Source organism: Corvus moneduloides, chromosome 10 (assembly GCF_009650955.1).
Source record: "Corvus moneduloides isolate bCorMon1 chromosome 10, bCorMon1.pri, whole genome shotgun sequence".
Lineage (NCBI taxonomy): Eukaryota > Metazoa > Chordata > Aves > Passeriformes > Corvidae > Corvus > Corvus moneduloides.
This window is the reverse complement of record NC_045485.1, coordinates 27,064,579-27,076,804: the sequence shown is the minus strand read 5'-3', so window position 1 is coordinate 27,076,804 and position 12,226 is coordinate 27,064,579. Positions and strand designations below refer to the sequence as shown.

General features: G+C 48.3%; 1 protein-coding gene across 11 annotated transcripts in view; it reads right to left on the bottom strand.

Annotated features, from left to right (window-relative positions):
* Window positions 1-382: 382 nt before the first annotated feature.
* Window positions 383-12,226, bottom strand: part of PLCH1 (phospholipase C eta 1) — a 57,916-nt gene continuing 46,072 nt past the window's right edge. For 7 of the 11 annotated variants that reach the window (XM_032119921.1, XM_032119925.1, XM_032119923.1 and 4 more), the window contains 11 exons: window positions 11,063-11,157; window positions 10,300-10,397; window positions 9,638-9,817; window positions 9,438-9,545; window positions 8,808-8,932; window positions 8,306-8,390; window positions 7,656-7,802; window positions 7,173-7,252; window positions 5,869-5,928; window positions 5,031-5,391; window positions 383-3,553 (listed from right to left, as the gene is read on the bottom strand). In XM_032119921.1, the coding sequence (XP_031975812.1) occupies window positions 1,449-3,553; window positions 5,031-5,391; window positions 5,869-5,928; window positions 7,173-7,252; window positions 7,656-7,802; window positions 8,306-8,390; window positions 8,808-8,932; window positions 9,438-9,545; window positions 9,638-9,817; window positions 10,300-10,397; window positions 11,063-11,157 (3,444 nt within the window). In that variant the 3' untranslated portion in view covers window positions 383-1,448. Of the gene's footprint in view, window positions 3,554-3,854; window positions 3,884-5,030; window positions 5,392-5,868; window positions 5,929-7,172; window positions 7,253-7,655; window positions 7,803-8,305; window positions 8,391-8,807; window positions 8,933-9,437; window positions 9,546-9,637; window positions 9,818-10,299; window positions 10,398-11,062; window positions 11,158-12,226 lie in introns of all 11 variants that reach the window. The other 4 variants (XM_032119931.1, XM_032119928.1, XM_032119929.1 and 1 more) reach the window with 2 other exon arrangements.

Below are 12,226 nucleotides of genomic sequence, written 5' to 3'. Positions count from 1 at the left end.
CTAGGCTTCAGCCACACCTCCCAAACTGCATCCTGGGTATGAGACAGAAATTCAGGTCCAAATCTTAAGGGATTAATCCAGTGTCTGGTTCTGTTCCTCCATGGAAAAATGCTCTTTGTTTAGAAAATCCACTGTTCTCTCCCAAGCGATAACACAGCAACTCTGTGTTAGAGCCTAAGTGGAACAGTCAGACTCAAATGTGGCTCCTGATCCACAAGGGAGACCAGAGCTCAGCTGCCATCTCCAGCCAAGAACCACCATGTGAAATGAAGGATCTTCCCTTCCTGCATCTCCTGCCAAGACAGGTGTGTGCAGTCACTAACTGCTGCTGGATTCAGCACCAATCTATCTGCTGAATAGACCTTTTTCAGAAAACATGTAACCAAGTGCTTAAAAATCTATTTTAATGATGTTTTCAAGAATAATAATACTCTGCATTACAAAAGAAAGAGGTAAAAGGTACGTCTTTGACATATCAGAAAAACTTACAGCAAAGGCAAAGAATATCTTCCAACCAAAATAAAGCTATGTTGTTCCCTACAGGGAAGCTTCAGGTGTCTGAGAATCCTTCACCCACTTCACTTTCAGCCTTCAAAGAAAATGGTAAACAGTCAAAACAGTCACTCTACCATGTCAGCTTTAAATATTCCACTGACTGTCGACAATTTAGCAATAAAATTACAAATATACAGAAAATGGATCTGCTGTATCAAAGCTACTCACACAACCAAAAGCAAAAATACATAACGAAATAAGCAGAAATTAAGTGTTTTCATTCATAAAAGCAGAATTACTCCCACATTCCACTCTGTCCCAAATCAGCATTCAACACAGTAACCAAAAAGGAAGACAACTGTTGTCATATTTTGTAGAGAGGGCAGAAGACAAATCTACACATGACTCACAATTTTGGACTAACCCTAATTCTACAAACCATTTGCTGTAGAATCACAGTTCATACATGAAAGCATGTAAAATTAATAATAACAATTCAGAACAAGTGATGCTAATGAAGGGTTGCTGCCTGTTGGGCAGAACAAGCCCCAGTCCAGCATTCCAGACACCACAGTGCTTTGGAGAATCCTCACAAAAGGCCAAAAGTGATCACCAAAAGTGTTTTTCCAAGCAGGAGGACAAGACACAAGGAAACCAGTATTGCCTTCAGTGCAATGTCAGGCTTTGGAGCACAGCATTACAGACACAGAATGCTACAAATGCACACACGGCCCCGCACTCCCTCAGGTCTGGCCCAAAGTAAGGCAGCCCTACGGCCGGAGGGTGGTTCCTACTTCCCTCAGCTCTGACAGGAAGGGGCACGTTAAATCTCCACTGATTCACGGGCATGAAACTGCATTTAGAAATAACTTAAACCCTCCCTACAGCTCCTCACTAGGCCGGTTCACTGCAGTGCAGCAGCCGGGAGCCCCGCCGCTGTACCTCGGCACAGCCTACAGCCTGAGCAAGAAGTAGACCTCGGGCTGCTCCTGGGCGCCGGGCGGCAGCCGCAGGCCGGGCCCGTGCCCGCAGAGCCCGTGCCCGCAGAGCCCGTCCCCACAGCCGCGCTGCAGGGCGGAGCAGGCGCCCTCCGGCGCTCCCCGGCGCTCGCCGGGGCAGCCGTGCAGGTAGCGGCCGATGCAGGAGCCGGTGGAGTGCCTGTTGGCGGCGTGCGGGGGCCCCGCGGCCTTGTTCCGCAGCACCACCCCGCCGACACCGCTGCCGTCGCAGGGCCTGGGCTTGCCCGCCGCCTCCTGCCGCTCCCGGGCGCGGCTGGCGATGTTCCGCACCCGGCTCTGGCTCCGGGACGACAGCTTCCTCACCAGGGCCCGGGAGCAGTCCTCGTCCATCTGCCTGGAGCACAGGGACTCCCGGCTGTCCTCCTGCTCCAGGGACAGCAGCTTCCGCAGCTGCTCCGTCAGCGCGTCCGTCGAGTGCGGCCTCACGCCCTGCGTGGCAGCCGCTTTCCTGTCCCTCAGGCCTGAGGAGATGAAGCTCCTGCTGATGTACTGATACTTACTCTCAAAGTTGCAGGAAATGTCCTCCGAGGTCAGGTCTCCCAGACTCTTGGACTTGCAGGGGCTGCTCTGCTGGATGGCCGGGTGTGGGGGGAACGGCAGAGCCCCCGGGAGCAGCGGGCAGGCTGAGCTGAGCTGGGGGGCACGCACTGCATCCTTGTGCTTCTCTGAGTGCTGCTGACACAAAAACCCAGCGTTCTCACACGAGGGGAAAGGGAGCTGGCTCCCGGCAGTCCTGAAGTTCTTGGAGCAGTGCCGGGCAGCAGCACAGAGCCCGGCAGTGGTGCTGCTCCCTGAGGTCCTGTCACCACCATGCCCAGGGTCCTGCTTCTGCCTCAGTCTCAGAGGAGAAGCCAGCTGGCTCATGTCCTCCCGTCTGTACTCACAGGCAGTGACCAGGAGGTCCTGGGAGTCCCCATCCACCTCTACGAGACTGCTGCTGTCCGAGTGCTCCCCAGTGACAGCGGGCCCCAGTGCCTCCTCAAAGATGAGGCCGCTGGAACCAAAAGAACTGGCACACTCAGGGGCTCCCCAGCTTGGTCCAGATTTTGTACCACAGTTCCTTTTGGGATTTGCGTTTAGCATAGAGAGGGATGAAGAACAAGGAGAGCCAGGCAAATTATTTTCTAGACTATTTAATCTTTCCTTGCACACTAATTCCCTGTGGCTGTTACATTCAGAAGCTGGAGATGCCTCGTGGATAATTGCGTACGTGGAATACTCTGCATCCTCCAGGCTGGAGAACATGGCTGTATCTGGAGTGGAGAATAAAGGGGATTTGCTGGATTTTGTGGGAGTGAAGTTGTGCCTACAGGGGCTGCTCAGGTCTGCAGCCAACACGTGTGGGAGTGCAGCCCCCCGCCTGTGGGTCTGGCTGCTGCTGCCATGGGGGCTGGAGACAGGGGGAAGGGGAGTTTGGTCATTTGTGCCATCAAACTGCCCAATGAGAGCGGACACAGCGCTGTCCAGCTCGCTCTCAGTCGAGAGAGAGACTTCATCAATGAGGTGAGAAATGTCACTGTCCTGCAGGGCCACTGTGGGGTGACAGTCAGGGTCCTCAGAGCACACAGCAGAAGAAGTATCAGTCAGGGAAAGAGGTGCTGCAGTGCTTTTCCTCATATTGTATTTGTGATCCTCCACCTCTGCTTTCTGAGAAAGAGAAGTCCCCATGAGAGCGATTTTCCCTTCCTTAGACCCTTTTGTGTCATCTTCCTTTTTACTGTCTGCACTGCTTTTGTGGTGTGATTTTTCTGTGGGAAGTTCAGAGTCAGAGTCCTGCATTAGTGGGACAGCTCCATCAGAAAGATTATTCTCCTGATAGTCCATGAGGTGATTTGCTTGAGCTACACCATTTGCAAAAAGCAAATGTTCAGGTTGCTCCTGTGGAGGTGGTACTAAAGAGTCAGCTGTAGAATCCCTCTGGTCATTCTCCTTCTTGAACTGAGATGCTAAATTTAAAGCATTTGCCTTTTGCTCCGAACATGGAAGAACCAGTTCTTTCAAGCTCGTTTCCTTCCCATTTGTATTGTCATCACTGTTGGCTAAATTAAATGAGGAACATATTAGTGGCATACAAGACTCTGCTCTGTCTATCAACAGCTATTTTGTCCTTAGACAGACAAATGGAGAACGCAAAATTAGGTACAGTTGTGACAGAACTTAATCATGGGGTTGTGCAGGTTTAGTACAAATTATCTGAGTGATATGAATAAATGGAAAAATACAACTGCAGGCACTTCATTGAAACTTCCTTGGAATGTCTATTACATCAAGCAGGTGATGTAATATTTGTTGTAAGTAATGTTAATGAGGTACCACATCATAGCTTGCACGTGGCATTACCTTCAGCTGTGTTCCTAGTCACATTTGTACTATAAAGAAGCGTGGCAATAAAGACAGAACAAAACAGCTCTGTTAAAACACACAACACTTGGAAACAAGATGCATGCTTCAAGCTGAGTCAAAAGCATCGAGTAGATGGACTCCAGACTGCTTTACACATGTGGTTACCGCAAAGTGTTACAATACAAGGATTTCATTTGCATCTTCTACCAGCAAGCAGCATTCACAAGGGCAAGGGTTTGAATTCCTCAAAATATACATACTGGATGTTTTCTCCACCAAATCCTCTTGTCTTTCTATGCCAGATCTGAGCTCTGTGACTCACTCCCTTGGAGATTTAATTAAACAGGGACTAAAGAAGTAAACTTGGCATACAGATACTGGTTTTAATGCTTGCTAGAAATCAGGTACTCTTGAAAGAAGCAAGGGGAGCCCCGACCATTCACTGGCAGCGACTGAACCCCTTGGTGGAGTAGGAACTGCTGCTAATGAACATGGCATTAAATGCCCATCTCCAAAATCTGGACAGTTCCCAGGCTTTCCAGTACTCCAAGAGAAGGGTGGAAGAGATGCACATTTCCTTGATTTGCAGATTTATTTTTTTCTATAAAGAATGGAGGAGAAAACAGACAGCACCCTGTCCCCCTGGCATAATTGCGCAGCAGCAGAGACATGTTCAGCCAGAGCATTTTAGGAAGAGAGATCTCTTTGGGACAGCATCTTCCATAGGGTATGAACCAAGCCTTACAGAGGCTCTAAGGGACAGGATCCACCCCTCTCACAGTTAAGAAGGGGCAGGATTCAACCCTGTGACAGCTTTTTAGATCGCCTCCCAGGGCCTGTGCTTTTGGCAAAGGGTTCCTTTGCTGGAAGTGTGTAAGCTTCCTTGTCTGTAGCACCCTTGGGAAGAAACACGCAGGAAACTGTCACAGCTGCTGTGATGAACGGCTGAGCTGTATCATCTTCACATCTAATTCATGTGCCTGGTTTGCAGAGTAGACACCTTTCCAGGTGTCACCTATGTAAGGAGCTGACCAAATATTAAAGAGATGTGATTTAGCCCACTGACTCTTCCTTGAGTTGAATAAAACTACTTGCACAGAGGCTGCAGCACTAATCCTTTTGAACACACTATTTCAACTTGCTACACCAAAAGTAATTTTGGAAGCCTCTTACCAAATGTGTTTTCCTCTGCCTTGGCCTCCTGGGCAGTGTCCTCTGCTGGGCAGGGCAGCTCTACCATGAGGAATCTGTCCACAGGCATGGACGCAGGACGCGCCTGCCAACTCCGGTTCGGCCGCCGGACCACCCCTTCCTTGTCCTTCAGGTCTGTTGGCTCGGAGGTGCTGTCCTTCATCTCAGCAGCTTCCAGGAAGCCCATCTTGCTCTTCTTCCTGCCCTTGGCCGGGGCGCTGGCCGTGCGCCGCAGGATGCGCTCGCCGATGGAGCGTTTCCGCACGTGGTGCCCGCTGGCCTCGGCAGCGCCCGCCTTGGGCGCCTTGGAGAACAGCCCTCGGAGCCCGATCAGCTGCTTGCTCTGCAAGGACAACAGCACCACGGTCTGGGCTGAGCTCACACTCACTCACAGGGAGCACGAGGCACAGAGCTGCTCTCACAGTGCTTATGAGTGATGATGACAAAGTTCAAAATGCAGCAAAGCAAAAATTCACACCAAGCCACTCACATCTACTCTGACCAAGGAGCTCCCAGCACAGGTCTCCACGGATTCATGCATGCCTGGCTTTCTCCTCATTAGGATGGCAGCCTGGCACAGTTACAAGAGGGCTTTGCTCAGTCTCCTAATGGGAGCTGACAAGGCTCTAGGAAGTGTGTGCAGTGACAGGCTGCACATTAACGTGGAGGTTTATATGCATGGCTTTCATCAAAGCAATATTCAGATGTTTCAGAGCCTGCATGGAGAGTGGTGCAAGTCTGGCAGTTGCAGATCATGCGACTGGGAACGACTGGAAAGTCTGTGCCCAGCAAGTGCAAAGTGCATGCTCATGAGCTCTACCTTTGTGGCTCCTAGAAAGTGCATTATTGTGTAACTGGGATTGAGGATTAAAGGGCTCCACTGAAAGGCAAAAAGAAATGCAAATCCGTTTGGCTCATGTTTTCAAGACTGCCGCACAAGCAAATAAAGTAACAGTGCATCAGCTGTAAATAGAACCACTCTACAGCAAAGCATTTCAAACTATTGATTAGTTTAATGTTAAGTGTCCCCCAGATCTCCCTCACGGATGCAAACTCAGCCAATTAGAAACAACAATGCAGCCCATCATTCATTCAGAGCAGCATCAGGTGAACAGACCCAGTGACAGAGACCAAATCCCAGTGGGTGTCCCCTCCTGCTCCTCTTGCCTCCCCTCTAAAGTTACTCTCTACTGGTTTTCTTGAGCATATTTGTTCTTACAAGAGCAGCAGCCAAACGGGCACCTGCAAACCCTCCCCAAGGGATGTGATTTCACAGATGTGCACATATCAATACATGTGATCCCATCCAGTGATCTGATGGGATCAGGGAGGAGAAAGGAAGTGGAGCTGGGAGAAGATCTGGACAAGAGCAAACCTCAGTCCTGGGCCCTTCTCTCTGCTGTTCTCTCCCTGTTCCCCTGAGCTTGCTGTGGGTGCTGCACAGCTTTGTGTTCATGTTTGTCATGACATTCTCTGCATCCTCTCAGAAGGCACAAAGACTGAGGGCTGAATGTCCTCTGCAATCTCAAACCTCACAAAGGTCAGGTTTTTGTGGATTTTTGTGTTTATCTTCATTTCTTAAATCACTGCAAAAGTGCTATTTTACTTTAGCATCCTGCTGAACATGGCCTTAATTTCTTTGTGCTGCTTTTCTCCAAATGGAAACAGCTAAGGGAGGCAGCTGAAAACACAGAAAAAGCACTGTGCTTTCACTTTCACTTTAAAAACATTCTAAAATTAGCAAACTTGCAGAAAACCAAAATTCATGCACTTGAACCTAAAATTAAATTACGTTTATTTAAATTAATTAAATTAGCTGCTAAAAATAGCTTGTCAAATGCCATGTTCTGGTGCAGTTACAGTTCTCAAGATCTACTTCCAAAATAAGACCAGTTTAGCACACTAAAGAAATGTACCTCCTGTACCTAGACAAGGTAATTGTTTGGTGCTAACAGTGAGAACATCTGTAAGTATGTGCACACCAAGAGTGGAGTCATGGTGTGGTGTAACCCCCCCACACACTCTGAGCCTCCTGGGCACTCCAACAAAAATCCTGAGAGGTTCTGGGGTACCTTCAAATCCATTTTTATCAGAAGGAAGATGTAAATTTCCATCTGTACCTACCTTCCCATAGGTCTCATTAATGATTATATGAACAAATAAGGAAGCTTCTGTCAGCCCCTCTAAATACACGTGGCGATAGCCTGGGGAAACAGAAATAGAAATATTTCCACACAAACCACCACCAAGAACCAGCAGTTTGCATTTTATGCCCAGCTAGCAGTGACTGCCTATAAAAGTGATGTATACACAGGAAGCCACCTTGTGCCTTTAGTAAACTTCTCTGGTGTTCTCACAGGTTTTCCAAGCCCTCATTATAAATTGCATCCAAGTTATAAAAAACACCAGCAGTAATTTCCAAAAGCACAGACAACCAAACTCCTTTGAGGAATGGTGCATGAAGCACCCTAAGAGAGCTGAAGAGTTGTCCAAGCTTCACATCAAGTCACAGAGATAAACATTTATAATATCTATCATCTTGTGCTGGTAACATCCTCCTTGGGTTTGAAGGTGGATTTCCATGCCCAGGAGAACAGGGGGACTCACCAGGCACAAGGCTGCTGAAGGCCACAGTTCTCTGCCCCACAAAGTCTCTCCCGATGGGATCGTGGTCCCAAACCAGGAACCGCACCAGGGCGATTTCGGGCATGTGGATGGTGAAGGTGAGGGTCTCCTCCCAAACAGGATTGAACCCTGCCAGGCAAACAGGACACACTTTGGGAAACAAGTCCATGGCGAGTGCTTGCCTTAGTTCCCAAGAGGCACAGGACACAAGCAGCAGCAATGAAAATTCCATCATGTCAGTCACTAAATGTGACACATCTGCCCCTAGCACTGCTTTAAAAACAAAATGGGTCGGCCTGGGAGCCAGCAGGGATACCCAAGGCAAGCTGCTGCTTGGAGGCACTGAGATAGATACAGATACAGACATAGATAGATTTGCAACTTCTGCACAAAGGAGATTTAAGAACAATTCAGTTAAAAGACAATGTGGGGAACAACTCCCACCCTTCACCTCTAACTTTTTTGTCTCCCCACACCAGAAATTCTGTCTGGGAAGCAGCAATAATTTGTTAAAATACAATCATTTGATTTCATCAGATAAGATGCTTTGCAATTTAGAAAACAGTAACAGACACTGAATCATTTATAATAATTTCATATTTTACTCAAAGAAATCACTTAGATTATCTTACCATTGTCATCCACCACCCTGGTCTGATCTTTACAGCAGTCAACAGGTAACCCAATAATCTCCACCTCAACAAAGGGATCTATTATCTGTTTTTCAAAAGCACAGTATTTTAAAAACAAGCCAGTGATACGAATGAAGGTGAATTTAAAAAAAAAAATAATGGAGAGAGTTGATTTAAATTCATATGAGAATTCAAACCCCTTTGATTGACATGAATTTTCAGGCAGCACTATCATGGGAATTGGTTCCATGAAGTCCATGTTGATGTACTGTTTGTATCAAGAGTTATGGACAGCTGTCACTAATTTTCATAAAAGTCACCTTTTAAAATACAAAACAAATCAGTTCTTAAACATCATGAGTAGGATACAGGCTGGGGGAAATGTAGTATTTAGTGACCAAAAGCTTGACAATATCTGAAATGCACTGGTATATTTGAATAAAGAGAAGGTATCACTCCAGGAGCTCCCGTGGAAGTATCTGCTGGGACCAGAGCATCTCACCTCTCCTCTGTCCCCCAGCATTGAGTCAGGAGGCTTGGGGAGCTGCTGCCCACTGATGATCTTCAGAATAAGCTGCTTCTTAGGACTGGCAGGAAGTGGATCAGCAGAGTAGGGGTTGAATGTGCCTAAAAGATGGCAAGAATGAGAGTGTAAGGAAAAAGACATGGACAATAATTATCACCCCCAAGACAAACACAGACAAATTCAGTCAGAAATAAGAAACTATGAGTATGGAGCAGCTGTTCAGTAATTTTAAAATTCTCATTCTCTTTCTTACAACCTTTTCTGAGCTGAGCAGCCCTTGTTTATGTGATTCCAAGACAGAGCTGGACCAAGCCCTGGATGGCCTTGCTCCTGGGCCACTGCAGAGCTTTTTCTACTTTCTTGCAGCTGGTCATCCTAGGACCCTTTTTACTTCTTTTAACACGTTAATAAGACAAAGACCTCAAAATATACATATATACATATGATCACAGTAAGGGACTGCACACTAGTACAAGTCTAAGAGCTATGAGTGCATGGAAATATGGAAGATTCTATATTTGTTTGCATTTTCCTTCCTTGTGCCTTCACTGTGGACACTTTGTGAAAGGCCTGACATTTACAGTGATAACTACACTGGAACCTTACCTTTGCACATCTGCTGAGGTTTGAGGACATAACCACAGTTGCCATTTACCCTGAATTTTGCTTCATTTAACTGCATCACACGTCCCTCAGACTGGTAGTTTAGGGCCACTGAAAGAGAGAAGCCAGGTGGCATTAATGAAGACAGTGTTACTTAGCACACACGCACCAAAAGGGAAGGAAGTCTTTCATGCAACTCCTACCTAACTGGCAGCCCACATTCCAGTAAGGAACAGGGTTGAAGTTGCTGGAGTCGATCCGATAGGCTGAGGGGTAGACCCTGGTCAGCTGCCTCTGGTTGTAAAGCATGAACTGCTCAGCCTTCTGCTGCACAGCCTGGTGGGCTCTGGTCTCACTGAACGACAGCACGTTCCCTGTGGAGCCTGTGCCATGGTACAATGGACACACAGGTGACAAACAATCCCAGGGCACGGGGCCTGAGCCCACACCTCATCACCTGGGGACTAATTGAGGGCAACGTGAGATTTTGTCCAGCGTTACAAGGATAGATTGTCTTGTCTTACACAAATCATGTACCTTGGGTAACTGAAGGGCACCAGCTCCCGCTTCCAGGAGGGTCTGTTGCTCTCCCCTCAAGTTTGCAGATTTGAAAGGAAAGGCAAGCAAGAGCTCCAGCTAAAGAGCCCAAGCTCAAGAACGCCTGCTGGGGCCTTTCCTCCTGCAGACCCCTAGTGATGGCTCTGGGGAACCTACAGCGAAATCCTCTGCTGGCAGTGAGGCCAGGAGAGTCACTGCTGGGGAGGGAGTGCCCCACTGGGCCCTGGCTTTGCCCTCATGCCACAGCAACAGCAGCACTCTGCCCCCTCCTCTCTCACGAGTGACAAGGGACGTGGCAGCCCCGTACCGTCATCCACGATGTCCTGGGCTGCCACGGAGTTGGTGTACACCACCAGGTCAGACAGGGCCCGGCACAGCTTCACCGTCTTCCTGCGGCGGGCCAGCCTGCAGGGTTCAACCAAACAAAACCAGGCACTTGCACTATTGAAGGCATATTTCAATCCACCTTTCTGTTGTTCTCAATCCCCCTTTCTGTTCTTTCAAACAAGGAAGTGAACAATTGTGAGCAGGGAACCACATGTGACAAACCTCTGAGAGTTCTGGGATGACAGCTCTCCTCTACCTCCACAGCCCATCCACACAAAGTTTCATTTAAAACATAATGAATTAGCTGCACCATGGCTGTTCTAGACAAAACCAAGGAGCATTTCAGTGACAGCAGACACATTCTCAGTGGCAGTTTTTTGATTGCTTTTTCTTTCCATTCTCAGATGCAATAAGGTTGCCTGGGCTGTGATACACCTTCTTTAACCTGCACAGTTTGCTCTGAGCACTGTTTGCAGCGGGTGAAATGGGGCCTGGCATCTTTCCATGAGCAGTTACTGTCACTTCTCTGCAGTTTCAGGGTCATTGCTGCTTGCAGCCTGTGACAGGTGACACAGCCAAAACACGGGGCTCACAGCAAACCCACCCCGACAGCTGTGTCACGTGTGAGACACATCATGTGTGACACGCACGACACATGTGACACACGTGACCTGCTCTGGCACAGCCTCACACGCTGATGGCAGAGAGCAGCCTGTGGCTTTACCTGAAGGTTCCCAGCTCACCTGTGGGGCTGCCCTGGCTCCTTCCCAGGAGGGTGCTGCTGGCTGTCCTCGTCGTCCGAGGCACCGTGGGCTTTGCCTGCTGCCTTTGCAGCTCTCTGTGGGGAAAGAGCCAAGCACGGCTGCGTCAGTCAGGGCTCCAGACACCCCCTTCCCGTGGCTGCTGCTGGGCAGGAGGGCAAGCTGGGTTTGCAGCTCCAGGGACAAAACTGACCCCTGGGGCTAGGCCAGCAGAAGTTTCCCTGCTGTGGAGAAGGAAAGCCAGCACAGAGCACCACTCCACCCCACAGCAGGGGCCCAGGCTGCAGCACGAGCAGCTCTGTGTGCTGGCCAACCCAGCCAGGCCTCACAGCGTTATTTCTGCCAAGGGTCTGTCCAGCACAGGCCACTGTGTGCTTTGTGCCTGCCCTGCTCCCTCCCAACACGAGAGGACAATGCTGCTCCCTGGCTCCAGGGCACTGCTCCTGCTGAAATCCCAGTGGTTGTGTCGTATTTAACAAACAGCAACACACAGCAGGGTCTAAATGCACAGAGCACTGCTTCTGCCCATCTGTGCTTCCCCCCAGTTTAGAAAGTTAAACATATTCTTTAGTGAAGGTGTGAACAGAGTCTGGGCAAAATGCTCAAACATCATCTTTCTACTCCCTTTTGAGCCACATACAAATATTCACATGATTCTAAATTACTGCAGTATAAAGAAAATAGCTATGATAAAAAAGATTAAAACCTCAAAAATCCCTTTTTCATAAGCACCTATGATTTAATAGTTTCCAATTTCAGCATTACATCTTTTGTAACACTAAACACAGCTTCAAGTGAGAGTAAGTTAATTCCCTTCTCATCAAGAGGTAATTAATATAACTAGGAGCTCCTTATCCTTTTGCATACAGCTCACTGAGCACAGATTTCTTTCCTCCTCTTGTCACACACAGTATTGAACATAATTTAGTTTGCTGTGTTTAGTGCTGACATGAAGTTGACTGTATTGGAAATCATTTGCATGGTTCACTTTGGAGTCTGAAGGTCTGCACTGAGGATGTTCCATGCAGTTAACTTTCAGGAACTACCAATTTTAGTGTCTTTGTCCCTCCCCTGGTAGTTTTTAAGGAGGTTATTCATTTGGCACAAGAGCTGGCTGAAAATGTCACATATCAACACTGTTGGGTG